Source organism: Labrus bergylta, chromosome 21 (genome assembly GCF_963930695.1).
Source record: "Labrus bergylta chromosome 21, fLabBer1.1, whole genome shotgun sequence".
In the NCBI taxonomy this organism is placed as follows: Eukaryota; Metazoa; Chordata; class Actinopteri; order Labriformes; family Labridae; genus Labrus; species Labrus bergylta.
Window position 1 is genome coordinate 6,560,210 of NC_089215.1, and position 27,939 is coordinate 6,588,148.

The 27,939-nt window shown below is 42.4% G+C and overlaps 2 protein-coding genes across 5 annotated transcripts in view; both read left to right on the forward strand.

Moving 5' to 3' along the window:
* Positions 1-1,383: 1,383 nt before the first annotated feature.
* Positions 1,384-10,849, forward strand: myoz1b (myozenin 1b). 2 transcript variants are annotated; one of them, XM_065949944.1, is made up of 6 exons: positions 1,384-1,545; positions 4,687-4,770; positions 8,426-8,592; positions 8,685-8,751; positions 8,869-9,043; positions 10,182-10,849. In XM_065949944.1, exons 2-6 carry the CDS (start codon positions 4,689-4,691, stop codon positions 10,414-10,416), a joined length of 726 nt encoding a protein of 241 aa, XP_065806016.1. In that variant the 5' UTR covers positions 1,384-1,545; positions 4,687-4,688; the 3' UTR covers positions 10,417-10,849. The 2 variants fall into 2 exon arrangements, with proteins under 2 accessions (XP_065806016.1, XP_020501934.1); XM_020646278.3 differs by having other exon boundaries at positions 1,386-1,545; positions 8,682-8,751.
* Positions 10,850-12,076: 1,227 nt separating this feature from the next.
* usp54b (ubiquitin specific peptidase 54b) overlaps positions 12,077-27,939 on the forward strand; it is a 62,934-nt gene continuing 47,071 nt past the window's right edge. For 2 of the 3 annotated variants that reach the window (XR_010664915.1, XM_020646231.3), the window contains exons 1-2: positions 12,077-12,235; positions 22,203-22,815. Coding sequence is in view for 2 of the 3 variants with exons in the window: in XM_020646231.3 (XP_020501887.2) it covers positions 22,660-22,815 (156 nt within the window). In the remaining variant the exon portion in view is untranslated. Of the gene's footprint in view, positions 12,236-22,202; positions 22,816-24,658; positions 24,875-27,939 lie in introns of those variants that run through there. The other variant, XM_065949591.1, reaches the window with a different exon arrangement.

The following is a 27,939-nucleotide window of genomic DNA, read 5'->3' on the forward strand; positions in this document are numbered from 1 at the left end:
CAAATGATCACGTTTGTATACAGTCCTGTCCTCTGTGCTCTGGGTGAGTGAAGGTGAGACAATGCTGATGGACTCTTACATCCTGTATGTCAGACTTTATATTAAGAAATTAAATGATCTTTTCATATTGAAAGGCACTTGTAGAAAACAGTTGACTACAGAAATTTAATCGATCAATAAAGGTTGATATTTGGTGAAAGTAAAGGTATCAATATTCAATCTGGTTTCAATTCACCACCTCACAGTCTGGGTTGCCAATTCCCCTGCCCCCATGTACTTGACACATCAGTGTCAGTGTTTGTTCACTAGTGTGCACATTTTGTCAGTTTTGTCCTGATAGATCGCAAACTTTGCTTGGGAAGTGGCGTACGACAGTTTCAGGCCTTGTTTTGCGCATACTCAACTTTTATTGATGAGTAGAATTTTGGACATATAATATCCAATTTATTTCATGCCAGGCCAGACATTGAAATATTTTCATCTGACCACTCTTAATGTTTCAGCATTGTTATAAGTTGTATAATGTAACTATATAGTATTGGTGAGCACAGATTCCATACGCACAGTTTACGGTGAGCACAGACTATTAACCGTGCGCACAGATTTGTAAACTGTGGGAACAGTTCTTTATTTTTTGGAGGCTCCGTTCTTCTGCCTTTCTCTGTGTAAAATAAAGAAAGATGTAAAAAAATAAATTTAAAAAAAGCAGACATTCCAGTGACAAATCGAGAGATGATTCAGGGAAGGACGGCACAATGCATCAAAAAAAGAGCTTTCCCATAGTCACTTCGAAAGTACTGAATTTATCACAGTAAATTAGATACATCTTCTAGAATGCTTTGTCCCTCAAGGAGTATAATGGCCACGCTTTCATACTATACTTTTAATACCTTTCACATCATTTAGAGTCAATCAGATGATGCTTAAACTAGCCATAAAATTCTCTCACAGATTGGTACCAATGTAGTAGTTTAAAAAATGCTATCTGGATTAATTGCTTTAGTAGGGTCAATATTTCGTAGGAATCTTGAGCAATGTTATGCATTTCATATATATATATTTTTTCACATAATGTGCCAACCTAATTCTGGTTGTTTTTCTTAACTGAGGATTCAAATGGATTACTTTTGAGAGCAGCTGTCATGTAAAGCAAGAACAAATTAATGTGATGTGCTAAAAGTTCAGTTGTTGTGAAGTTTTATCCTTGCCTTTCTAGGATTTTTCTTACTGATAAATATGATGGAAAACAAAAAACAAACATGACCAAACTCTTTCTCGTCTGAACTTTACACACCACACCCACCTCCTTCTTTACCCCCAACCTACTCAACTCATCCACCTCCCCCTCCTCCACCCCTCCACCAGGGCCCAGTCCATAGCAGTGGGACAGCCCTGCTGATAGGGTTTCACTCTCTCCGGGGCGAAGAGGAGGGCAGGCAGTACAATACAAGCTTTGGGACTCAAATCTACCTTGGGATCCATACTCATCTCCCTGTTCTGGGACCTTCTGGGACCTGTGTCTTCCTGTGGATACCTGGGTCTTAGGTAAGACACCAGAGAAGGAAATCCCTCCTACACATTTAAAAGTTCATGAATTACAGGTTGATGACTTACTGGAAGTTGCAAAGTAATTCTCGATCCTGTCTTGGGAGGCCTCTGTATGGAGATGAATTAATGAATGATTTTCCACTTTTCATTACAGAACTTGCAGTTTGTTAACTTTTTTAAACTCTAAAACATGATGAAAAAGGGCTTAAAAATACATATAGTTTGACCGTGACATTGAAAGAAATCACAATTTCATGAGAAAAGGGTCAATTTAAATATCAATTGAACCAACTTTGAATCGTATAAGCCAGTTAGTTGAAGACTGTTCCCTCTCTCTCAGCTGCTCTTACCTAACTCTGTGGTAGGTGAGGAATGTGGCCCTGTGCGGTGGAGTTTTTAGTCCGTGGGTATGGATGTACTGTATGTGTGCATTGGGGAATGTGCTTACTGATGCCCTTCCTCCCCAGCTGTCCCCTGGAGATTTATCTGAAGCTAAAACAGGCTGGTCATGGGGGACAGGAGCGCCCCTTCACTCTGAGGGCCGGTAACAGGAGCCAGGCCCTCGCGCTGCTCCTCTAGTCGCCGTCAGCTCAGCCTCCATCTTGCATTTCCCAGAACATTCAAAAACACCTGTAATCTCCAGTTTTTAATCCACAGCCGCTGACTCACATTAATCACAGGAGGAAAGCAATTTAGGTGCAAATCTATGTGTGTGTGTGTGTGTCTTGTGCTGATGACAGTCCCACTCACCACAGCGCTATAGAACATGTGTTCATATAAATAGCTTGTACAGGACTGAATCCCAGGCTAGGAAATGAGCTTCAATTACAGCGGATGAGAAGCAATTACATTAACTGTCTCCCAGTGGACTGGCCCTCCAGCTTTTTTCTTCTTGTACTGGGACTCACCTACAGCCTTACATAATTGCTTTCGACCCGTGCGACAGACAGCAACATATAGCTGGCCCCCATCTGAGCGCTTAGTCAAGAGAGACGAGAGCTGCCACCGGGAATTAGAGTCCTCAGGGGAATGCTGGGGCTATACACAGTGTTTTAAGTGTGCTTAACTTAATTAGGGGACCTGGTTCTGCTGCAGCTCGTAGATTTGGGACGTGATCTGCAAGTTCATCGGACACGAATATATCTCGGAAATCAGTTTAGACTTCCTCGTGAAATATTTTAAAGCACTTTTGTTGTATCACATTTCACTGCCTGTCAGTGTCTTGTTGCTAATTCTGTCATGCTCTCTGCCAGACCCCTGAGAGAGCAAATACATTGAAACATTTTGGGACTGATATAGCACAACACATTTAAAACAAAGTGCATTATCCAAAGTACAGATCCACTTTAAGAAAAGTGGATTCTACAAATTATATTGTTGTTGTCATGATAGTACAACATAACACTTTATATCTCAAGTTGAAGCGGCCCTACCCATTTACTGTCAAACACTCAGAAAATGTTAGAAGACTGGTATATTTCTTTTTATCAGTGACCTATGGACACATTTAAAAAAAAAAAAAAAAGGCGGTTTTGAAGTCAAAATTTAAAAGTCTCAATCCTGCATGGATTGACAAAAGATACATTTCTATGACCAAGATTTTTTTTTCTCCACTTGGGGGCAGTGACACAAAATGTATACCAAAAAGTTGTCAACATTAAGCCGAGAAAAACGTTGTTTTTGTACTAACTTTCTGATCTTATGCATTTGTTTTGGACGGATCCAAATCTGCGTCATACGTAGGCTGTTCTCCAGTTTGGACATCTGCTTGTAATCTTTTTCAAAACCCCCGTAACTAAATAAAAGAACAACATCTAAGTTAACAAACTACACAAAAATTGCAAGTTGGAAAATAAATGTGATGATAAGATTGGTCAGGTATGAGTGCTTTAAACTTTAAGTTGCTTCAGCATTTAATGCTTCATAAGGAATTTTCTTATTTAGGCCTTTTGATGCCAGGAATCGCCTCTCACATGCAAATGGTTCAATTTAACAAGTTCACTGAAAACACTATTTTCAAGGGTATATGGTTGCTGCATCTTGGGCAAGGATAGCATGTGGTTACAGTTAGGGACAATCGTGGGCAAGGCTTCAAAATCCCTGCAATATATGGAAAACGAACGGTTGTCTGCGCATAGCCAAAAAACTAGATTAGAAGCTTGTTCATTCTTCATGAGAGACAAAAACTCTCACAGTCACAAAGTTGTTCATCAAATAAAAATAGTGATCGTGGGCACTTGCTAACCGGTTAATCCAACATCACACTTTGTTGTTCTCGCTGCTGTGTTTTTGGTTTCATCCAAACTTTTTTTCAGGAGATACAAGGTTCCTTATCTTCTAAATACACAACGTTGGCCCCATGCTAGTTGCTAACCTTTTCATCTGTTTGAACTAGCTAAACACTGTGCTCTCTGCTAAGAAAAAGGAGCTGCCTGCTTTGGCTGGTTGATTTATAAAAACGTAAATATTACAGGCAGAATGACCAAACAATGAGCTTCGAGAAACGACCTGCTGGGCTGAGGGCGACAGAACAGATGACTGATAGCAGTCTTTCCTCTCTAAGCAGGAACTGTTGGCGTTATACTAAGCTAGTTGATCCAACACTCACAGAGTTAGTAAAGACCATGGGAGATGTTAAAGAATGAGGTTTATACTGTAAGTAGTGTATTGGTATATTTTCTCTCTGTGCAATCTGGGCCAATGGGGTATTGGCTATCATTGACATTTAGTAATGGCAAAATGTAATAGCTGTTAGCTATATCGGATTTAGGCATGTCCATAGTCTACAGTCTCTTAAGTAAAGATGGAGTTGGAGTAAAGAGGCGACAAATGGGTTGTTGGCTGCATGTGCATTAAGATACCTTTTTCCATTATAGAGGTTAGTTTTAGGATAATCATCATCGAGTGATGGATGATGGATTCAGAGATTGCACTAGGAGGATTTTTGCTCCCTAGTCAGTGACACTACTCGGACAACAAACAGAGTCAAGGTCGCTCCCTACCACAAAAATCTCCGTCATGTTAATGGAGATGACATACTTTGTAAAGTTGCAGCAATTCTCTGTCTGAAATGTGCTAAATGTTCACGATGATGGTGATTATTTATATGAGTTATAATTCGCCTGTTCTTCCCTCCAGCCATGGCTCTCACAACTTCAGCACCTTCCAACAAGAGGAAGGCCAACAAGATCATCACTGACCTGTCCAACATCAGCCAGGACGGTAAAACATACAAACAGCACCCCCGATCACATGCTAACACAACACCTGTGAGCATTCAATGTCTTCATCCACAGTCCTCCACGACCTTCCTCTATCCCCGTTAGTAATTTAATCAGGTTAGAAGTTTCTCTCTGTGGTGTCTGTTATCTGCACAGCATGTGTGAGTAAATTAAACGGCTTCGGTGTTAATCGCTGTGTGTGGCCTTATCCCACAATTTAATAAGAACACACACGCACGCACGCACGCACACATGCACGCAGGCTTCTTCCAAGTAGTAACACAATATCTTACATGCATGTGGCATCTCTTGGAGGAGTGTGGAGCGTTATCAGATAGCGGAGCAGCTACAAATCAGGCACCATTAGCAGCCACACAAGATAGCAGATGGTTATTCAGCTCACACCATATTTGTTTCCGGCTGTGTGTACTGAAAGTGAACCAATTCAACTTGTTAAATGCTGAAAAATGACACTAAATCCACAAAAGGAAATTTTATTTATTGTTTTTTTATGCAATTTAACTCCGTAAATCTAATGAGTTAAACTCTGATTATAAGATTAATTGAAATAGACCTTTAGGTTTATTTGTGCCCTTTGCTTTATGAAGCCCCAAAGCCCCTCTTTATTTCCCCCAAAACTAACTTGATGTGAACCACAGATTTTATTTAATGAAGGAGAAGTGTTAAAAACACACCATCTGTTCGTCTTGCTGTGCAGCTGAATATTTTACAAACTTCAGAACTTTATTGGACTAAAAATGGACTAACGTTGGCAGAATCTTTATAAAGCCAGAAGACACACTGAAGTTAATGGCCAAGAGAATGTGTAATGTTATGTACTACACCATAAATGTTAAGGTACTAGCCCTAACCCTAACCCTAAGAGCAATTAAGATTCAAGACTGTAATCACTATTTAAGTAAGTTTGCATTAGATGAAGTAAATACAGAATACATTTTTTTGCATAGTGCAGGAAATTGCAATCAAATCTGTATCAAAAACACACTTTACATAATGTTAGATTTCTTCTTTCCTGCATGTCATTCCCAACTCTCTCTCTCTCCCTGATTTCCGATTCTATCTACTGTCCTATCTCTCCGATAAAGGCACAGAAAGCCCCAAAATACATCTGAAAAAACAAAACAAAACAAAAAACAAGAAATGCTAAATCTCTAGGTATGGCCCCGTTAGCTGGCCTGCTGAATGGATTACAATGAATTTGTCTCACATGTTCATGTGAGCTTTTGAATGACAAGTGGGTCAAAGCCTCTCTGCCTTTTCCAGTGCCAGTATGTCACAGTTATCATCCATCCACTACAATTTGGGTTAATATTTATGTCTGAATAACCCTGTAAAACATGACCTGCAAAACTAAAGGCACTCCTATTAAACTCAGTACTTTGTGTCTATTGCTAACTTGCTAACATGCTAAACTGATCTAACAGAAGTTTTTCCACATATGCACTCAAGAACATTTCTAGAGAATTTTAGGAGGATTTCCCCTGAAGTCTTCCCGGAAATAATATTAGGGGGCTGGCGGGAGAAACATGTGGCTGTTTGCATTCACACATACAGCTCCTAATGGAAATATCAGGAGTTTTTCAGGAGTTTTGTGCAAGTGTGAAAGCCCTTATAGTAAGTTGTATTCTTACTATACACTACACCTTACAACAGGCTCAGTGGTAGAGTCGTCGTTTCTCAACCTTAAAGTTGGGAGTTTGATCTCCAGCTCCTGCAGTCACATGTCAAATTGTCCTTGGGCAAGACACTGATCTGCTCCTCCTGCTTTGCTGGGAATGTGTGAATGGAGTGTTCAGCGGTTAGGCGCTTTACGTAGCAGCCTCTGCAACCAGTGTGTGATTGTGGTGTTAAATGGAACATGCAGTGTTAAAGCGCTTTGAGTAGTCCGAACACCAGAAAAGTGCTCTAAAACAGCCGAATATTTTAAACGCTAACATAGTGATGTTAGCAACTAGAAAACCATTGCAGAGCTGCAAGCATGTCTGCAAACTCTTGTCATTCTTCATGTACTTTGTAACGTATGAACAGCAAAATTGTCCTTTACTTGCACAGTATATCACTCTTACAGTACCGCAAAACATCCTCCACCAAACTCTGAGCGTGCTCTTTGCAAGAGTGTCTCTGTGCAAACCCTCACATTTGTCATTAATCTGTTGATGTCTTTGCTGTGTGTGTGTGTTTTTTTTAAATGCTACAACTCCCTCAGCATTCACATCTCTGTCTTTCCACCAGTTTGTTTTCAGTCAGTCATTCAGGAGCTTATCCTGCTTATCCCTTTTTTTTTTTCTTTTTTTTTGCTCCAGTTAATGCCCACTCATCTCTCCATCGTCCCTTCCTCTATGTCGCTCGGATTTTTGTCCCGCGTCTCTGTCCATCTCCATGTTGTCCTTCTGTCCACCTTCTGTCTCTGTCAGTCTGTCCAATTTCGCCCCAGTCAGCAGCCAGCTCCAGTTTCACATTCTTCTGAATTAACACTCTAATCAATATCCCCATGGGAGGCTTTGCTCTTCTCAGCAGCCTCAATTACTCCCTCTCGTTCTCTCTCTCTCTCTCTCTCTCTCTCTCACACACACACATGCTTAACACACGCCCACTTGCCCAAGTCTGATTTACGACACACTGCTACCAGCTCTCTGCAGCATTGCAATGCCAACTCCCAGCTTTATAGATGTGTTTGTGCGTACGTGTGTGTGTCTATGTGTGAGTGTGGGTTATGGCTGGCCTCCAGGTGTTATGAGTGATATCAGAGTGTATTTGGTGGATGAGGGGAGTGTTTTATGGGGAGCTCTGTGGAGCAGTAAAATCCATCAGATCTCTCCATCACCGAGAGAGGAGAGAAGGTCCCAGCGTGTTAGACGGATTTCCCTCCATAAACAGTTCTCGCAGAAAACCCGCTCCGGCACTCCCCAGCGCCCCTTTTTCTTTCGTATTACTTTGGCCCAGTAACCCCTACAACTCCCCTGGTCTCTCTCACACAACATCCTTCACAACTGGGTTCAACTATAACTCACCGAAACAAGCGTTCCATGGAAGCTAGAGGATGAAAATACACCTTTTAAAGTCTTACACATCCCACATATATCACATTTTAATCTGCTAAATGGGTAAAGGCAAGGGGAGCACAGCTCTATGCCTAGTGCTCTCTAGTGCATGAGAAAGTGTTTATAAACCTGTATTTGGTGTACATTGTACTAAAGTTTGAGCAATATTAGGAATTTTGGGAGAGTAAGAAGAGATTTCAAAAGTGTCAAATGCATCCAATATATGGATTTTATCAGCTGAATAAAATGATAGACCTATGGCCTTCATTTTGTTCAGATACTACATGCCAAAAGTAAACAGACTGCTGCTTTCTCAGAGCGATAACTTAATTAAAAAATATGTAAAGAAATGTATAAACTCTGGTGTGAACGACTGTGGCTGTGATGCTCTGCTACATTCAGACAGCATTTATACTCGCCAAATGGTAGATGATCTGCTTCAGCTTTTGTGCTACATCATGGTAAGTTTCTCATCACGTGTAATCCATGACTGTTCCTCACTCCCTTTATTTCTGCCTACAACCACCTTCAGTTTCATGTTCAGCCCAGTCATTATATCTTCCTCTTATCCCCCCCTCCCACCCACCCCGTCAGACAATGAGTCAGACCCAGAAGCCTCTGAGTTTGACCTGGGCACCAAAATCAAGACTCCCAAGGACACCATGTTGGAGGAGCTCTCCCTGCTCAAGAACAAAGGCTCCAAGATGTTCAGGATGAGGCAGCAGAGGGTGGAGAAGTTCATCGTGACCACCATGAACACGGTATTCATGAAATGGAAAACTGGAGCAGTTTTGAGCATGTTCTGTTTCTATGTGTCCGTGTACTGATTTGTTTTCTTTTTTGCTTCCAGCAGAACCTTGAGAACCTGCTGATGTGCCCTCCCCCCGTCCCGCCAAAGCCTGAGATGCCAAAGGTGGAAGGTATGGTGACGGTCATGGTTGCCCTCAGTTCAAACGCTTTCTCTTTGTTAAGATGTTGTATTAATTCCTCTTGTTCCTCCTCCCCTGTTTTTTTGTCTGATGTTCTGTCTGCCTCAGTGGTGGAGGAGCCAGTGGAAGAGAAGAAGAGGAAGGAGGAGTACGTACGCACCTATGTATCGCCCTGGGAACGGGCCATGAAGGGCAACGAGGAGCTGACGGCCACCATGAAGTCAATCATGCCGGGACCCATCCAGATCCATGCAGAACTGCCTCTGTACAAGAGCTTCAACAGGTAAGACCTCACAACCACAACATCTTAGTTATTGATATGCAAGTATAATGACAATAATGTAAAAAGACCATTACATTGAGATTGAATGGTGGTTTTGGCGGTTTTACCATTTTCCGACAGCTAAAGAGAGACAGGAAATGCGGGGAGGAGAAAATGGGGGATTGGCTGTATGCAAGAAACAAGTTTGTGTGGAGAGCAAAACAGGCGAAGCCCAAATCTGCCACAATGCAATCACAAAAACCCAGGAGTGGTCATCTTTAATTAATCTCTATCTATAACAGATTTCTGAATGCAGGTGTACCTAACAATCCACTTTTAGACATCGTCCGTCAACACCAGCTTACTGTCGCTTCTCAAGTTGCTAGCTGGTTTGTAATCAAAGGCTACACACAGAGAAGGAAGTCTTGGCTGGAAGTCCTTTGCCACTAATTTCTGGCTACATCAGCTCACGTCACCGTGACAACCAGCAGCCGTTTCATCGGCAGTAAAAGTGTCTAGCTTTCCTACCTGTGTTTCCATAGCAGCACTCAGCAGCTGCACACATTTCAAAAAGTGCACCACATGTCTGACATTTGGGAATGTACCATTTACACTGACCACTGAGACAGCATCTGTCACAAATGTAATTATATTAATCTTATTTAAACCCTTGATCTCTGTCTGTTGTAATACTCCTAATGGTAGCTGAGTACCCTGGTAAGAGCAGCTGCATGTTTGGTAATTACTAATGGTTCTGAACCAGCAATAAACAGCCATAAAGGGACGGATTAGAAGACAACAAGCTCCTATGTACAAATATGAAAAAAGTCTCCAAAGAGAATCCCACAAGTCATAAGAAATCCAGTAATGGGTTCAAGATGTTTTCCGTCTCCTTTGATAGTTTTCTATTTCCCTGGAGTTCTTTTGTGTATCTTTGAAGTTGATTTGCATCTTTTTTTTTTGTTGTAATGACTCAAATGAATTTCACTTAAGAAATGTTAATGTTGCTGGTTTGAGGTCCTTGACATCGGGGTGCAATGTTTTTATTTTATAAAAGTGTTTGAGCTAGATTTTTGTTTTTACAGGATACGAGATCTCCCTCATGTTGTTACCTCGTCTCTCCTCAGCTGCCTATTTCTTTCTATTTTCTTTCCTCCAGGACGGCATTGCCTTTCGGCGGAATTGACAAGGGGGCCAAGACACTGACCTTTGAACTCCCACAGGTCAACATGGCCAACGAGGAGGCCGAGCCTTTGCCCAGTCTGCAGGCCGACATGCGCTCACGCCCCTCATTCAACCGCACGCCCATCGGTTGGATCTGCAGCGAGGACAACTCAAACATCCACATGGACCTGGATAACATGCCCTTCGACGGAGAAACAGATGACCTGTGAACCCGCATGAACACACAAGTGTATTTACAGTACATGTAGCCTGAAGAACACACACTCTGAAACTCATAAAACACACCTATTACCTCAACTGAACCGATGCATGAGAGCAATAGATACAGATCATAACTTACTGACAGACGCCAAATACTCAGACACTGTCAGGACTGCTGAGACTCCCATGAGCATATATGGAAATGTGTTTGAATTACCTCTGAAAGAAATGTATGAAAATTATTTCAATATGAAATGAAATTATTTAATAAGTATCTCCCCTGGTCTCCTCTGTGCTTTTCATCTTTTTCTCCCTAACCATGATTGAGTCTTACTATGATTTTACAAACTCTGAGCTTATGAGACCTGTGTGAAAAATACAGACACGCACTCTGCACTCTTGAAACTGTGTATTTATTCAATAAATTTCCCCTTTACAAACTGTCTGTGCTTCCTGTGTTAACACTGCATGTGTTTGTCAAGCAGAGCTAGTTTAAAAAAGAACAACACATGGTATGTTCTACTCAAGAGGTACACAGAAACCAATGGCACCCAAACAAGCAGAGTAAGAATCTGAAAAGGAAGAGTCTCCCCTAAGCCACGCTCTACCCATGTATCTCGTAATTTCGACTTTATATCTCATAATTTCGACTTTATATCTCATAATTTCGACTTTATATTTCATAGTTTCGACTTTATATCTTGTAATTTCGACTTTATATCTCATAATTTCGACTTTATATCTCATAATTTCGACTTTATATCTCGTAATTTCGACTTTATATCTCATAATTTCGACTTTATATCTCATAATTTCGACTTTATATTTCATAGTTTCGACTTTATATCTTGTAATTTCGACTTTATATTTCATAATTTTGACTTTATATCTCATAATTTCGACTTTATATCTCATAATTTCGACTTTATATTTCATAGTTTCGACTTTATATCTTGTAATTTCGACTTTATATTTCATAATTTTGACTTTATATCTCATTATTATGACTTAATTATTTTCATTTTTATTTTTTTAACTGGCGGAAATGGGCTTCCATACTTTTGCCCAGCCCAGCGTCTGAGCTTAGCTTAACTAAACTAACCAACTGTGGCTGCAGCTTCACATGTAGCCCAGGCCTACCCAGTGCATTTGTTATCAATTTAATCATCTTTCTCCACTCCAAGGTAGAGATTGCAAAAGGGTAGCCCATTTAATTTCTGTAAATGTTTTGTAAAAGCCCTCTTTGCTGCTCTGTTTTATAACTCTTTTTGTCCTTTTACCTTCTAATGCTCACTTTATCTCAGCTGTGGTCTAAAAAACCATTTCCAGACTAAACAGTGTCCCCATGACCTGCACTATGAATAGCTGTGTGTCCAGGCTGTGATTGTAAACTTGGTGCTGGCAGGACTCCAGTGACAGCAGCTAAACAGATGTCCTTTACATGTTAGTGACAGTGGAGAGCAGCAGAGACAGAAAGAGACAAAGAGAGAACATGTGAAGGGGCCACATAACCAGCTACGAGGTGACATCATCCACATCCTTTCGCCTCGCGCCCAGAAGGCGGCGGCATCGTGCTGAGCAAAGCCCTCTCCGTAAAAGCGCTACGTCACACACTCTCTCCGTCGGAGAACTTGGAAGATGGCAACGGTATCGCGAGAACGGCGTGCCGCGACCGCAGCGCTGGATGGCGCTGGTGGGGGCTGGATGCGCCCACGGCTCGCCCTCTCCCTCTCTCTCTCTCTCTCTCTCTCTCTTTCTCTCTCTCTCCCGTTAAATCACACGGTAGGACACGCGAGCGGACGGAGACTGGCGGTGACAGCACCCGGGGTGAGTAAAACAAAAAAAACCTGCACACACTCTACGCACTGACATGGGGCTCCATCACAGCTGTAGAGACGCGCGCATGTGATACACTATCAGTAGGTGTTTGTGTATGTGTGTGTGTGAGAGAGAGAGAGAGAGACTGCGTGTGTGTGTGTGTGTGTGTGTGTGTGTGTGTTTTTGTGGAAGTGGGGGCAAGTCAGCATGTCGGCCAGATGTGGACCTCAACAGATGTGTTCTCGTGGACAGTCTTCGGGAGAGAGCTGTCACCTTCCTCTCGTCGTCTCTCCATCACTCTCATCAGCAGCACGTGCAGCGTTTTGTTCCTTGTTCGTGGTCTTTTTCACTCTGTTGCGCTCTCTTCCTCAGTTTCAGTGTTTTATCAGGAGGTCTCGTGTCCCACTACGCAGCAACTCTCCCTCGTGCTGTTCACCGGTTGCTGCTTTGACAGACATCAGCATCCCCCCCTCCCCACTTCAAGTTCTTGTTTCATCCCAGTCCGGGCTCGTTGTTTGTAGTTACAGGTGTTATAGTTCAGGTTCACATGCCACTACTGTGCTTCTTGTTGGTGTACTGTACCCTGCGTGGACTTGTTGATGGATGATCAAAGAGACCGCAGCCTTTTTACCAAGGCGGATTCACGCGCCGCTGTCATCGCTCCCCGGGGGAGGGGGGGAGGGGGGGCTATTGATTTAACGTTGCGGTTTCGATCCGCGTGATTGATGACTTTGGCCCCTCACCGGGCCCCGCTTCACCGCCAGTCTACAGTGCCGTCACATCTGCGAGGGGGGGGGGGGGCTGGGTGACATGGCCCCTCTGCTGCCTGCCTGCCTGCCTGCCTGGCTGCCTCACGCGCGCGCTCACACGTGAATACTTATAAAAAAGGGAAAATAGGGTACTTGCCATCCCCTCGTTAAGCAGCTGCACACTTTTGTTTTCGCTATACTTGTGAGGACATTGCATCAAAAGTCATTCCAGACTAACATAAATCATGACTTAACCTTAACCTCGCCAAACATGAGACCATAGACTACCCCTAAAATCACATTTGAGCCTTGTATAGTATCGTTGTATTCCTCACATGGTGTTGCAGCACAGGTTAATATCCCCACAGGAATACACACACACACACACACACACACACACACACACACACACACACACACACACACACACACACACTGAGCTGAAATGTCGCCTTGACATTTAAACTGGATTTATCATCAATTTCAGTTTCTGGGAGATAAAACACTCTGCAAGTTTGTGCTTTTGGTTTTGTTGTCTACTTCTCTTTTTGTTGTTTTCATGTTTCGGTTAATGTTGTCATCAATGTGTGTACTTATCCACAACTCCCACTCACTCTGACCTTTTATTAGATTAAAAAAAAAAAAGCAGCTGAAATGGCCAAATGTGTACTTTATTTAATATGACATGTCCTTATATATGACTGCTTCCATATTTTATGAGCCATCACTGGAGCTTTGGTTCTGTAGCCTTGTTTAACAAGCTTTTAGCCCCTTGGCAGGAAAACTCACTTCTTTTATCTCGAAAAAAAAGTTTGACTTTAACCCCAATAAGACTTACTTTACATGAAAATAAGATCCTCCTTCCCAGAGCGTTAAATCTGACCAATCAGGAAGGTTTATTTGAAATTGTACCTCTTGGTTGACTATCAGGAAACTTGGCATTTGACAAAGAGCATCCTCAGAGCGGGGGATACTCAGGACTAAAACTTTTAGTTTTTTTTTTCTCAGCTCTATGATTATGTGATTTCTTGGAATCAACAGGATTAAAAAAGAAAAGCCTTTTTTCTTGTATTTCTCAGTCGTTTGCTGAAAATCCAGCAAATGATCTTGCATGCGTGGGGAAATGTGTTTGAGAGCAAATTCCAGGTCTCACTGACTATTACACATTTTGCAGACACACCATCGTGCGGTGAAATAATAAGTCTGCTGCTAAACTCCACTTAAATTCACTTCATTGCTTATGATCCTCGGGAGTATTTCTTTTGCAGACGTGGTCATGCGTGAAGAATCCCAGGTTGTGTCTCGGGCGGTTCCCAGGGCGCTGACGTTTGAGTTGAAAGAGTTCCTGCCTCAGTGGTCGTGGTCGGTCCACATGCACGGGATTATGAGAGGGCAGAGTTAGAAAGAATAGAGCAGATTACATCAAGGATGAAGATGGAGTAGAAGAAGAAGAGATTGGCACGCTCACACGGCTCCTTTGACCTTTACCATCTCTTTCTCTGTTTCTCTTTACATGTGGTTGTTTCAAGATAATACCGTCTCCCTCCTGTCTTCATCTTTCCTTATTTGCCTCCTTTCAAACTCCTCTGTTCTCAGATTTTCCCTTTGTTCCTCTACTTCAATTTCCACTCCTATGCTGTGCCTTTTTTCCTCTTCTTTCTTTCTTTCTTACTTTCTGTTTCTCACAATTTCTTCTTGCCAACCCCTTTACAACCTTTCTTTCGCTCTCACCTCGTCTTGTCTCCTTTCCTCACATGTCCCGTGTTACTTCCCTTTCCTTCTTGTCTTCTTCCCTCCTCGTCACTCCACTCCTCTACCCTCTCTTCTTTCCCTCTCCCTTCCTGCATTTTTCTTCTCTTCACCTCTATTATTTCCTCCCACTATTCCTTCTCCACCTTCTCCTCACACCTCCCTTTAACTTTACCAACCCTTCCTTTCCTTTGTTCTCTTTTACTTATTTTTCTGTTTATTTTTCGCACTCTTTGTCTTTCCTACCTGTTTCTTTCCTATCTCCTCCTCCTTTCCCAATATTTCCCTTTCCTCCCTTCTTCTCCAATCTTTTCTTTCCCCCTTCAGCTCTTTTCCTCTTTCCTTTCCCTTTTCCTTGTGTCTTTATTCTCTCCTCTCCTCTCCTCTCCGACATAAACTGTAAAAACCTCACATTATTCCCAGCATGCGTTGTAAATAAGGCTGGTTATGTAATAGCCTAAATATTAAGCAAATATTCACCCCTCTTTATATTTCTCACTAATAGGATTGGCTGTGCACATGTGTCATGCTGATAATGGGTTGCATCTAGGTTATGGTGTGCACGTGCATGTGCATGTGTGTACGTGTGTGCTTAATGTGCATCCATGCGATTACATGTCTGTTAGTGTTTTCCCATGTATACTTTAATGTCACAGAGCCTGAGCGGGAAAATGACCTTGAAGCTCACACACAAAAAAAAAAAAAAAAGAACCTCAGTCTCGCTAATATGCTCACACATGCAGCTGCACGTGTGCCCACTATATGTTAACACACACACACCTGCAGACACACAGCCTGGGGTGGCTGTGGGTCAGTTGGTAGAGCTGCCTCTCAACTGGAAGGTCAAAGGTTTGATCCCCAGCTCCTGCAGCAACATGTCCGATGTGTTCTTGGGCGAGACGCTTAACCCCCGAATAGCTCCCGCTGCTCCGTCGGCGGCGTCTGCATGTGTATGAATGGGATTAGTTACTTCTGATGGCCTCACTGCATAGCAACCTTTGTGAATGGGTATAGGTGTGACATGCGGTGTAAAAGGCGCTTTGAGTTGTCAGAAGACTAGAAAAGCGCTCTATAAGCCCAAGTCCATTTACCGTTTACACACGTATACCTCCTCTCCGGACTCAATGTGGGGAAAAAGGAGGAGAAGGAGAAGCTCTGAGGGGAGGATGAACTCTGGGCTCTCCCTATTGTCGACTAAGGCTATTTGAAGTTACACATAACCCAGTTACAGGGAAACCACTGCATGTGTTTGAGAGAGAGAGAGAGAGAGAGAGAAAACACATGTATTTGAAGTGAAGTTTTTTTGGAAACAGAGAAGAACTAGACAGAGATGAATGGGGGAAGAAGTGGAGAGAGTGAATGAGAATGGAAAATAGAGGTCAGTGGAAGAGAGTGAATGACAGAGAGAGATCAGGAATGAAGTGAATGGGAGAGAGAGAGAGAGAGAGAGAGAGAGAGAGAGAGAGAGAGACTGTGCAGCCAAAGGAGACGGAAACAGAGAGCACGCAGTGAAAGAACAGCTCCAGACTTTCTCTCTCCGTCACAGGGATATATATAAATATACTTCTCGGCTTTATATTTGCTGGAGTGGGAGGGAGGCAGAGTGAGAGACAGGCTATTATCCTCGGGGACAGTATCAGCTCTTTGTTCAGCTTGCATGACACCGGTGTCACTGTCACCGAGCCACACTGACCCACAGCAGACAGTCATACTGTCATTCACCGCGTTTTAGCCTCCTTCAAACACTCAGGCCAGCTTTTTGACAGTTGAAATGTTTTCCCCTAAGCTGAAAGGGATAAATTGACTCATACAACGGAGAACAAAAGAGCAAACGAGGCTAACTAGGAACTAGTAAGACGCCGATTGTTTACACTGATGGTGCTGTTTTGGACATTAAAAAAGTGTGAAGATGAAAACAGAAAATATATGACCTTTTCTTGGAGTTCATGTTTTCGATGTTTTAACACATAGGGCCAATAAAGAATGTAAGACAGTTGTTCAATGATACATCACGGTATCGGAGAATATAAAATGCTCCTAAAAGGTAAAGTGCAGGGTTAATATATATGTCACTGCACTTTGTTGTCATTTTAACCTCTTTTAACATTTCATTCCTTGAAGGAAGAATGTGTGACTTTTTGATCCAGTAGTTGTCGCCTTTGAGCGCCAGCACTAAACCAAAACAAAGTGTTGTTCGGTGACACCTCCTCCATTCTGAAGCCCCCGCTCTCCTACAGCGGCACGCCTCCGACCCCCCCCCCCTCCACTCGCGTTCGCACAAGGGCGATATCATCTAGAACGCACCGTAATTAAGCACCATTAAGCGCATGTTACTGAAAAAAAATGTCCTTTGCTTGAGCTGCAATTACCTGAGTCCTGCATTGTTGTGTTAGCATGCTAATGATCATAACTTCATAATGCACGTAAATTGACACAGAATGACGGAGATCTAAACACACTTATGTGATATCCAAATGAGCAGAGAGTATTTTATTCATCTTTTCTCTAGTTGTTTACTAAAACAGCTTTATACACAATGCCGTCCTGTCTATGTAAACATGATGTAAACACGGTGCTGACAACAACACAGCTGACGGGACTCACGCGTCTCACTCATTGTAGACAGTCATGACTCAGAGGACATACTTCATTTCTGCTGTGTTTATGTGAAAAATGTCGCACATTCTTCCACCACTGTCCGACATTTTCCCCCTTTCTTCTTCTTCTTCTTCTTCTTCTTCTCCTTCCACCCCGCTGTCTTCTGCTTCTTTAGGCAAATAACATCCAATCACGTCAACATCATCCATGCCAGACACAAACCAACGTGATGACTCAGGAAGTAGTGTGATGAGTCAAATTGGCAGAGTTTTGTTTTGAGAGTTGTGTGTTATTTTTGAAATTTAAAAGACAATATTTGGCATCAGCAATTCGATAATTGTATCAAACAATTCAGAACGATGATATATTGCCAATATTCAGATTTGGTCCCACCCTTACACACAGTACTTTCCACTACTTTCAGGCTGATTGGATTTTGATGGTCTGACCTATGGCTTTTTTTTTTTTATTTCCAAAGAGGAAATTCCAGAAAAGCAATCTAAAAACAGTTATTGTGCTTTTGATTATAACATATTAAATTTAATGACAACTTGGAAACTTAGCCTGCAGAGGGAGACCATGTGATGCAAGCACAACATCAACCGCTGAATATACACTGTAGTGAGAATGCTTTTTGCACATGCGTGGTGGTATTATTTTTTAAGACAGAGACGAATTCTTCACATTATGTCCTGAGCTGAACTGTAAGAAAGGAAGTAGTGGTAATAGCAACCATGAAAACAGCTGTTTGTCCTCCAAGCTCCCAGCTGTGACCTCATTGACTCTTATTGATCCACATGTAATCATCTGCTGTCACACACACTCACACACACACTACAAGGAACTACAAAAGAACAAAACCCCTTTAAGATCAATAACAAGAAACAACTCATACCTGTCTGACGTAAGAACATTTCATGAATGTGAATTTTTTTTTAGACCGTTCTCCTGACGTTCAGTTAAAAAATTGACAGCAGATAAAGACGCCTCTGGACGCCACAACCAATCAGAGAAACTGAACGTGTGAAGTTCTGACATGATGCTAGGCTAGTTAGCTGGTTCCTACATCCAATATAAATGACTTTTAGTTGAACATAAAAGACAGACATGTTTGGAATTACGTGAATGAGTTGCCAACGCTTAACACTTACAGGTGATGTGAACCGCTGCTATTGGTCATTACACTCACCTTAAAGCCAGTTCAGAAGATTCCCCATCAGCCATCTTTGGTGTTTACATAATTGCTTTAACAGCCCTGTATTGGACCAAACAGTCAAGGAAAAAGTACATAAAGTTGAAAGTAAAAAAAACAAAACAGACCTGACAAAGAGGTGTGATTGTGGCTCAGTGGTAGAGTCGGTCGTCTCTCAAGCAGGTGGTTTGGGGTTACATCCACAGCTCCTTCAGACACATGTTTGATGTGTCTTGGTCGAGACACCTAACCCCAAGATGCTCCTGCTTCTACCGCTGGCAGCATAGTGATGTTATAGTATTAGTTATAACACTGTTGGACACTTTACAGAGCAGCCTCTGCCATCAGTGTGTGAATATGTAGGTTGTGACCAGCGGTGTAAAAAGCTTTTTTTAAAGCAGTTAGAAGACTACACAAGCTCAAATCCATTTACCTTTTTAAAAAAATATGTTTGAAAAAAAAGCAAACAATTAAATCAAATTATCCAAATGAGTAAAAGAGGTAAACATTAATCTAAACAAAAACAAAACAAAAAAAAAAACACTAGCAGAATCAGATGTAGACCCAGCTAACAGACTTTACAGAGTGAGAATTGAGAGGGAGATTTAAATCAACCGACCAAACCAAGAAGAGCACACAGGGAGGAATACCTACAGAATAACTATAATTTAACATTAAGTTACCCTGATCCCCCCACCCCCCGTCCTGTCTGAGCACTTAGTACAATCCTTCATCAGAAAGCCAGGCTCCGCCCCCCTCATCCTCATCTTTTGTCCAAACCAGGAAGGAGAGCAGGAAGCAGCCAGGTAACTCAAAAGAAAGAAAAAAAAGATTTGAGTTGATGCAAGTTGATTAAACCAAAAAAAATGAAGCCAAAGCAATATACATTCATATACATTCATATAAAAGTCTGAATAAAGAAACGCTAAACCAAACAAACAACTTGTTTGTTATGTAAAGTGAAGTGACTGCTATTAAAGATAATGTGATGATGTGTGTGTGTGTAAACCTGCACCATACATGCTGAGCTTTGCAACAACTTTCCCATAGTAAGAGTTAAGCTGGGACTCATTTCCACATGTTTGAAGATACTCACTCAGACAGTTTCTTTCAAACACACACACACACACACACACACACACACACACACACACACACACACACACACACACACACACACACACACACACACTGAAGTGCTTCGTGTCGGTCTGGATGTCAAACCAGCGTCCTCACCTCAACATCTCACGGGGTTAAAAGACTTTCATGTGTGGTCTCTGTCTGGACCGCGACTGCAGCTCCTGCTTTCCTTATGCCTGCCAGGGTCAGAGAGTTTGATTGACTCGGGCCTTGACTCACTCTGGCTTCCAGGAACTCTCGACCATCAATACACATCATCATCACTCGCCAGCCGCGTCTGTCGCTGTGTGTGTGTGTGTGTGTGCCGTTTCAACCAGTGCAGCACAGTGTGTCTCTCAGTTAAATCACATGGGTCGGCTTTTCCCCCGCGTGCCTGCCGCTTGGCCTATTTCCATGGTAACTAGCCGAAGATGTGGGGACACACACAGACACACATACAAACACACACACACACACACACACACACACACACACACACACATAAGCAAACACACGTTCATATACAGGCCTCAAAAAACAGCGCTTGGGCGACAGTTTGCCGGAGCGATCTCGGTTGTGTGTGTGGCTGTAGGGAGCAAGTCAGAGAGAGGATGTGTGATCACACACTTCACACAGGCTCAGCGGGAGACAAACACACACACACACACATACACACACACACACTGTATGCTGAGACAGAAGCTCAGGATGCTGGGCTGTGGAAAAAAAGGCACATGGGCATGCTTGCCAAATCCCTTTATAAATCCTCTGGCAATTTGGATTTGTTTGTTTATGGATGAATATGCAGGATATGAATCTCTGAGTTTTTCATGCAGATAGATGGATAGATAGATTGACAGATAGACAGACAGACAGATAGACAGACAGACAGACAGACAGACAGACAGACAACAGACAGGTAGGTAGGTGTTGGATTTTATCAGGGTGCAGTCTGACTGTGAAAAGTGGATGAACTCATGTTAAAATATTGCATAATTTTTCTCACAGTATCTGCTCTGATGCATTTTTTTTTTTTATTTGCCATCCCTGTCACGACATTGCCCCTACCTCCATCCCGAGCCCTCGTCACCCCAGTGTGGCCATCGCCATAGCGACAGCCCACGCTATGCACTTGCTCGCCGCAGCATCCCCCGCGCCCTCTGGCCTTTTGCCATCAGGGATGCTGTGGTGACAACGCAAGCCGGCAACCGGGGCGAGGGAGCCTTGCCAAAAAGTGGGGAAGCTATAGGGGAAGAGAGGGAGGGCAGAGTGGAGAAGGGGAAGGGGGGGGGGGGGGGGGGGGGGCACTGCGGATCTGTTTGCTCCTGCCCTGTGGTGTTACGCAACTTCATGTACACACACCCACTCAAAAATTACAGTAGGGTAATAAACACACACTGCCTCTCTTTTTCTCCCTCTCTCCCTCACACACACACACACACACACACACACACACACACACACTCAATCGGAAGCTTTGCATAGCCATGCTTGAACCAGCTTAAGCTCTAGATAATGTGCCTAAGTACCGATTATGTCATGACATAACTGATTTCTCCAAGCAGTCCCGGTGTCATATCACAGACTAACATGTTCATGTGATGATTTCCATGATTCATTGATTCATGATTTATGAAATAAGACGATACATACAGTATATATATATATATATATATATATATATATATATATATATATATATATATATTTGTTGATATATGGTCATTAGGGGGCAGAGAAACATCACAAGTAGCTGGCAAAGGCATGACCACTTTGTTAGCTTCAGTATTTGTTAATGCTAATGTGTTAGCAAAAAAATGTTTTCAAATTAAGATGAGAGGTTGAAAATGTTTTATTTGCTTCTTTATGCGTTTCCTTCTCACTAAAAAGTCGAGTCTATACTTTCAGCATGTTTCGGTCCCTACTCCCTACCTCATTAAAAAAAAAATCTGGTTGTTTAGCAGTTAAATATTTAACGCTCTCACCAGCTAGTCGCTAACTGCGTCTGTCTTCTGGCTCATACTCGTTTGCATTTTATGGCCTGGATACATTTTTCAGAGCTTGTTTGTGTAAAGTAATGTGTAACAAAACCAAAACAAAATGCTAAAAGGCTTGACAGCAACACAAAGTTTCGAATGAAGTCGCTAACTTAGCTTATTTTGACACATTACATACTGGAATGTTTGATTAATGCAGGTGTAATGAGTAATAATAAAGTATAGCAGTAAGATAGAGTTAAAGAAAGTGTTAATAATATCGTTGTCTGCTAAACCTGTGTTAAAATTACCAACTTTTTTTTGAAGCTTGACTAGCTAAGGTTAGGTCAAAAACCCCTGAAGTTAGCTAGCTACCAGTTTGTGGCCCAGCTCACTTTCAACAGATCAGGGCCACTGATTTTAAACCAAGCAAAACAGCTTTTTAAAACATGCAGTGCCAACAAAAGAATTTAGTGAAATGCCTCAAAAACATATTTTTTAAAGGTTTTTTAATCCCACTGTGGTGTTTGTGTATCCGTGCTAAATGTCGTTGTTTCCAGCTGTCCTAACAGGTGTCTTTTTGTGTCTTCCAGGCAAAGTGAAACAGCAGCAGAAAGCATTGAAGAGGTCCCCACATGAAAGACGCAGGGCTTCTTAATCAACATTTATTTGACAGAGGATGCCAAAGGACGCTTTGGACACGCTCACATGTCCTTAACTACTTCAAACTAAATCCAAGGAGCTAAAAAAAGACAAACAAATAGCCAACCGCTGGCCCCAGCAAGAGGACAGATTTTTAAGTAGAATCACAGCTGGAGAGGGGGAGGGTTATATGGGTGCCGAATCCCCATCCAAGACACCTCGCATCTCCTCGATCTCCCTCAGCCGCCTCCCTCCTCCTCCTCCTCCTCCTCCTCCCTCTGTCCCATCCTCTGCTCTTCACTCATTCTCCCTCGTTCTCTCTCATGGGAGTGACATAGAGGCCGTCGTTTGGTCTGCTACCCCGCCCCTTCCCTGCCTCGTCGTGGAAACGGGAGCGTCCAGGTAGTAATGTCGTGGAAGAGGAACTACTTTGCGTCAGGTGGCGGAGCGGCAGGCGGGGTGCAGGGGCTGGTGACCCCGAGGACCATGACCTCTATTGCACCCAGCAAAGGCCTGAGCAACGAGCCGGGACAGAACAGCTGCTTCCTCAACAGCGCTCTGCAGGTCAGTCAGATTAACACACACACACACACACACACACACACACACACACACACACACACACACACACACACACACACACACACACACACACACACTCACAGATGCTTTTTTTTTTTAACTAAGTCAGAAAGGCAAGAAACATCTTCCTCCTGCAGACATTTAGGACCATGTCTTTATATTTTTTACTGGCCAAGTTAGCCAGTCTAAAATATCAACACCGCACTTTTCTGAACATTTTCTGACATTTGCTGAAGACCAGACTTTGACCAAAAAGCCCCAGAAGAAGTCACAAAGTAAGATTGTCTGCAGTGCGATTCTGCAGAGTATCACAGTAAGAAACTGAATGTCTGCTGAAGTCTGGTTGTTCTGGAGACCTCAAACAGTCACTGAATTATTTAATAAGATGACTTAGTTTGAATTTGATGTCACTCAAACGTGTCCAAGTACTTTATCTTTCTCTGACTGGAGTCATGTGGTAACAAAGGGACAGAAGTCCGCTGATGATCTGATGACGATTTGAACACCTTTACATTGAAGCTGAATATCAACTTTTGAATCTTATTGCTGTTTTATTTAAATGCACTGTAAGGATGGAAAGGCTGCCGGGGTGTAGCTAATGATTTATTTTTTTTGGCTTTTATGCTTTTATTATTGAGAGGACAGTGGACAGAGTTGATGACATGCATGTAAGGAGTCGCAGGTTGGACTCGAACCCAGGCTACCCCCTTAGAGGACTTTAGCCTCTGCCACCGCTAGGCCACCAGCATGATTATTTATCATCAACGATCAATCTGCTGATACTTTTTTTAAAATTTTATTTCTTTTTTTTACGGTTAATCTATTTATCGTTTTGAATTTAGAATGATAATTACAAACAACTTTATGAATATAGCACATTTCATGCAAGATGTAGCCCAAAGTGTTCAACAAAATAAGTTTGGAAACACTAACGATCGAAACCTGATTAAAATATCATTACAGGGAACAGAAAACAAGTCAGACAGTTTAAATAAAAGCGGATCAAATTTCCCAACAGTTCAGTCTCGAAGAGTTTCCTTGTAAAATGACAGAAAGCATCAAATCCTCACAGTGAAGGAGGGAACACCAGGAGATGTTGGCCATGTTTGCTTGATTGAAAATTTTAAAATTACAAGCTTTTGAATTGAAGAATTTGCTGCTTTTTTGCCATTTTGGAGCAGAAAAGATGAATAAATCTTTCCAGCTCTTAATGACAGTTCCTCTTCTGATGTATGTCACTGCTTTCTAATAACACGTCATCTATAAAGGGTTAAGCATTTTAATGACTTGCACAAATTGCAAGATGCACAAACACACACACACACACACGCACACACACACACACACACTCCCGCACGCACAGTTCACATGCCCCCACCTTCCCCTCTGTCCCCACTGCAGTAAATTGATATTTAAGCACGACAGGGATAAGATTAGGGCTTTATTAATGGGTGTTTGCGTGTTTTGGTGGTGTTTGGCAGAACTGCTAGTCTGGCTTCAGTGTGGACATCCTTTCTCTCTCTCTCTCTCTCTCTCTCTGTGTTTGTGTGTGTGTGTGTGTGTGTATATGTGTGTGTGTGATAAGATGCTGCTCACACTGCGCTGCCCCTTCTACTGCATCTCCTCTCTCCTCTCTCACTTTACACACACACACACACACACTCTCCTCCCAAGACTTCCAGCTGGCACAAACATACCCTCTGAACACACACTCACACACACACCTACACACACCCACACCCACACACAAATTCCTCTCGAGTACTGGCTTGAGGGAGAGAGAGGGGAGAGAGACAGGGGGGAGAGAGAGAGAGAGAGAGAGGGAGAGAGGTTGGAGTAAGCCGAAGAGGGAGAGGGGTGATGAGGCAGAAGCTTAGGGAGAGCTGAAGCGAGCGGAGGGATAGATGAGAGGAAGAAAAGTTTCTGAAGGAGGAGAAGAGAAGAAAGAGGGATGAGGAGTATACAGTATGAGAAAACAGAGGAGAAGACTACAGGGGATACTTCTACCGGGAGAAAGAGTGGAATTAAAGAGTCTAATAAGGTAGGGGCTTTAAAAAAAACCCAAAAAAAAAACCCGAGCACTTGTGATGAGAGGATGAGCAGAGATGAAAAGACAAAGTGAAGGACATAAAGTTTATTTTAGAAATGACGAAAATGTCTTGAAAAATGCGAGCATAGCGGGGGAGAAATGGGCCACTTCAAGGACACACACACACATGCACACACACACATGTGCGCGCACACACACACACACGCACGCACACATAGAGGGGAGGGGTTGTTAAACAGGAGACAAAATAAACAGGGATGACGAATTTTCATTGGCTGTATATGTGTGATTTTCTATGTATAATTGTTTGCTAATATGATAGATTCAAATGAGGAAGTCTGCATCAGTTTCCACTTCGCTCAGATCAGGTTGAGGTCTCTTACAAGGTGTCAAAGTTCAGGTTTGGGACGTACGTTGCTCTAGTAGCAGCGGGGTTGCAGCTAGAGCATGTAAGATTCTGATACTGCAATGTTTCCAGGACTGCATAGAGTTCAATATCTGTGATCGACAAGCGCACTAGTCATATTTGATCAGCCCCCAAAAATGAAACTTGTTCATTCACCAACACACCGCAGTCATTTATGTCTAGGCTGTCACCAGCTACGTATTCTGTTTTAGAGCTGCAAAGATGCAAAGGATTGCACGTCAATTATCATGTGTCAGTGTCAAAGAAATCCAGCAGAAAAAGCTCAATGTTTTCAAGCTGGTGAAATAACTGCGTTCAGTCACGGTAATGCATCGGTTTCAAGGCTTGTACATTGAAGTTAAAGCTCCTGTGACGAGTTTTTAGCTGGTTATGAGACAGACAGAAATTCATTCCTGATAAGTCTTTATGAGCTACAAAAGCAAACTCAAACATCAGTGCAAAGATGGATGGTTTTTATATAGTTACTTTTAAAGTTTGAAACGGCTGCCGGGGGGGTTAGGTGTCGGATGAAGGGATTTATTGCATGCGACAGAAACAGCCTTTCAACATTGTTCATCTTAAAGATTCTCGATGAGCGATGCTTTTGACAGTTCAAGTAAAGAGGATGAGATGTATCCTCAAAGACTCTTTCCTGGTTTAGCTCAGTCCTGGAGCAGATGCCCATTACAGAGGCTCCAGTCCTCATCACAGGTTAGACTCCAGATTCCTCACTGTTTAGTGCATGTCATCCCCCTCATGTTAATGACAAAATTAAGAAAGAGATAAGAGGTAACACTTTGTTCACAGGGGGCGCCAAAATCAACATAAATTGAAAGAATTTCCTTACAGGAGCTTTAATTATTATGTTAAATGGTAAGACATGAAATAAAGTCACACTCTGAGTCACTCTTTACTTGACAAATGAGATCAGGAGACTCCACAAGCTGCTGGTTACCTTGACTTAGCTTGTTTCTTGTCTTTAGGTCGGGGTTTCTTCAGTGTACTGAGCAAGAGCATAGCAATACTTTCTCATTAATACCAGGTAAGTAGTATAGCGCTCCAGTATCCTCTAGTCTTTACCACAGGGAAAGTACAGGCACAGTTCATTACACATGAGCGGACTTTATCCGAGGAATAAATCCAGTGAGAGTTGATGTTTAAAGCTGCTTGTGGTTTGTTAGAAAAAAAAGAAACATCTGCAGTGGCTCAAATGTGCTCAAACTCTTTAATGCAAACGACTATCATTAACACTACACTGCTGGTCAATGACTGCATGCGCTGTGACCCGTCTTCCTGCCAGATGTGCCATGCACACTGACAAACAGACTAGTGGAGAAACACCTGACTCATACAATGCAGGAAGAAATCCACCAAACACTGCAAATATGATGCTTGAATGCAGCTCCTACATGCAGCATTAGGATACTCGCTATCAGCCAAAACGTACGTCCGATTTGAAAATCAGTATAAGGAAGGAAAAATGGCTTTGAAGCGTCTCTGGTTGCAGCCAATGTATTTCCTCCACTTAGTCACTGCAATCTTAAACTGTGTCAATGCACATCGTCTGATTGTTTATTAAAAAAAAGAATCCCTGTGGGGTATCTTCAAATGTCTGAAGAAAATCATCAAATATTTGTAATTTATGAATTTTGTGAATCTACAGCTGTCAGTTCATTAAAAAGCCTTTTCTCCTCATTCGTGAGAAGAGACTGAAATACTCTCTGCTGCTTCCGGGCCCCTGAGGGCCCCTTGGGCACGGCAATTAACCCCCCACTGCTGCAGTGAAGCTGCAGGGTTGCACCAGCAGCACAAACAGAAACAATAGTTCGTCTGTTTGGATGTGTGCATTTTAATGAGATTCAAAGTGTGTGTGTGTGTGTGTGTGTGTGTGTGTGTGTGTGTGTGTGTGTGTGTGTGTGTGTGTGTGTGTGTGTGTGTGTGTGTGTGCATGCTCAGCAACTTTTCACTGTGTAATGGAGGTACAGATAAAACAGCGGAAGGAGTTATTGAGTCGAGGGCTTTGACGAAGCAGAAACACATGGATGCACTTATTAAGCTGTAACTGTATTTGTGTGTTTGTGTGTTTGTGTGAGTTTATGAGTGGGAAGAAAGTATGAAATAGAAGATAATTAGAAATATCCAGTTTTTTGTTGTGAGTGCTGCGTAATGAAAAGCTTCTAGATGATAAGTTTAAGGGCAGTTAAACATGATCTAATCATCTAATAATCTGTTTGTACATAACCGGATGAGGTCAAAGAACGTTTATAAGACGTTGCTTTGGATTGGATTGACTTGGGTTTTAGCGCATGATATACAAAATCACACTACAGAACATAGAAAGAAGAAAGAAAGAAGAGAATTAATACAAGTGTGAAATATATTATAACGCAACAGAGACCCAGAGATACAACACTTTGATGCCTGCTATTTCAAAGAAGCTGAAAATGACAGAAAACAGTAAGCTGGCAGTCATTTTCCTCCTCTGGCTTCATGGGAGTTCATTCACAGTGTTTGCATGTTTCTAGCTGCAGGGCTCTCACAGCATGACATTATAAACGACTTACCTTTAAACAAAACCGTGTTTCGAAAGATGCCAAACACGACCTTCACTGTGATGAACATAATGAAGAAGTCCTGTTTCATGTATCAG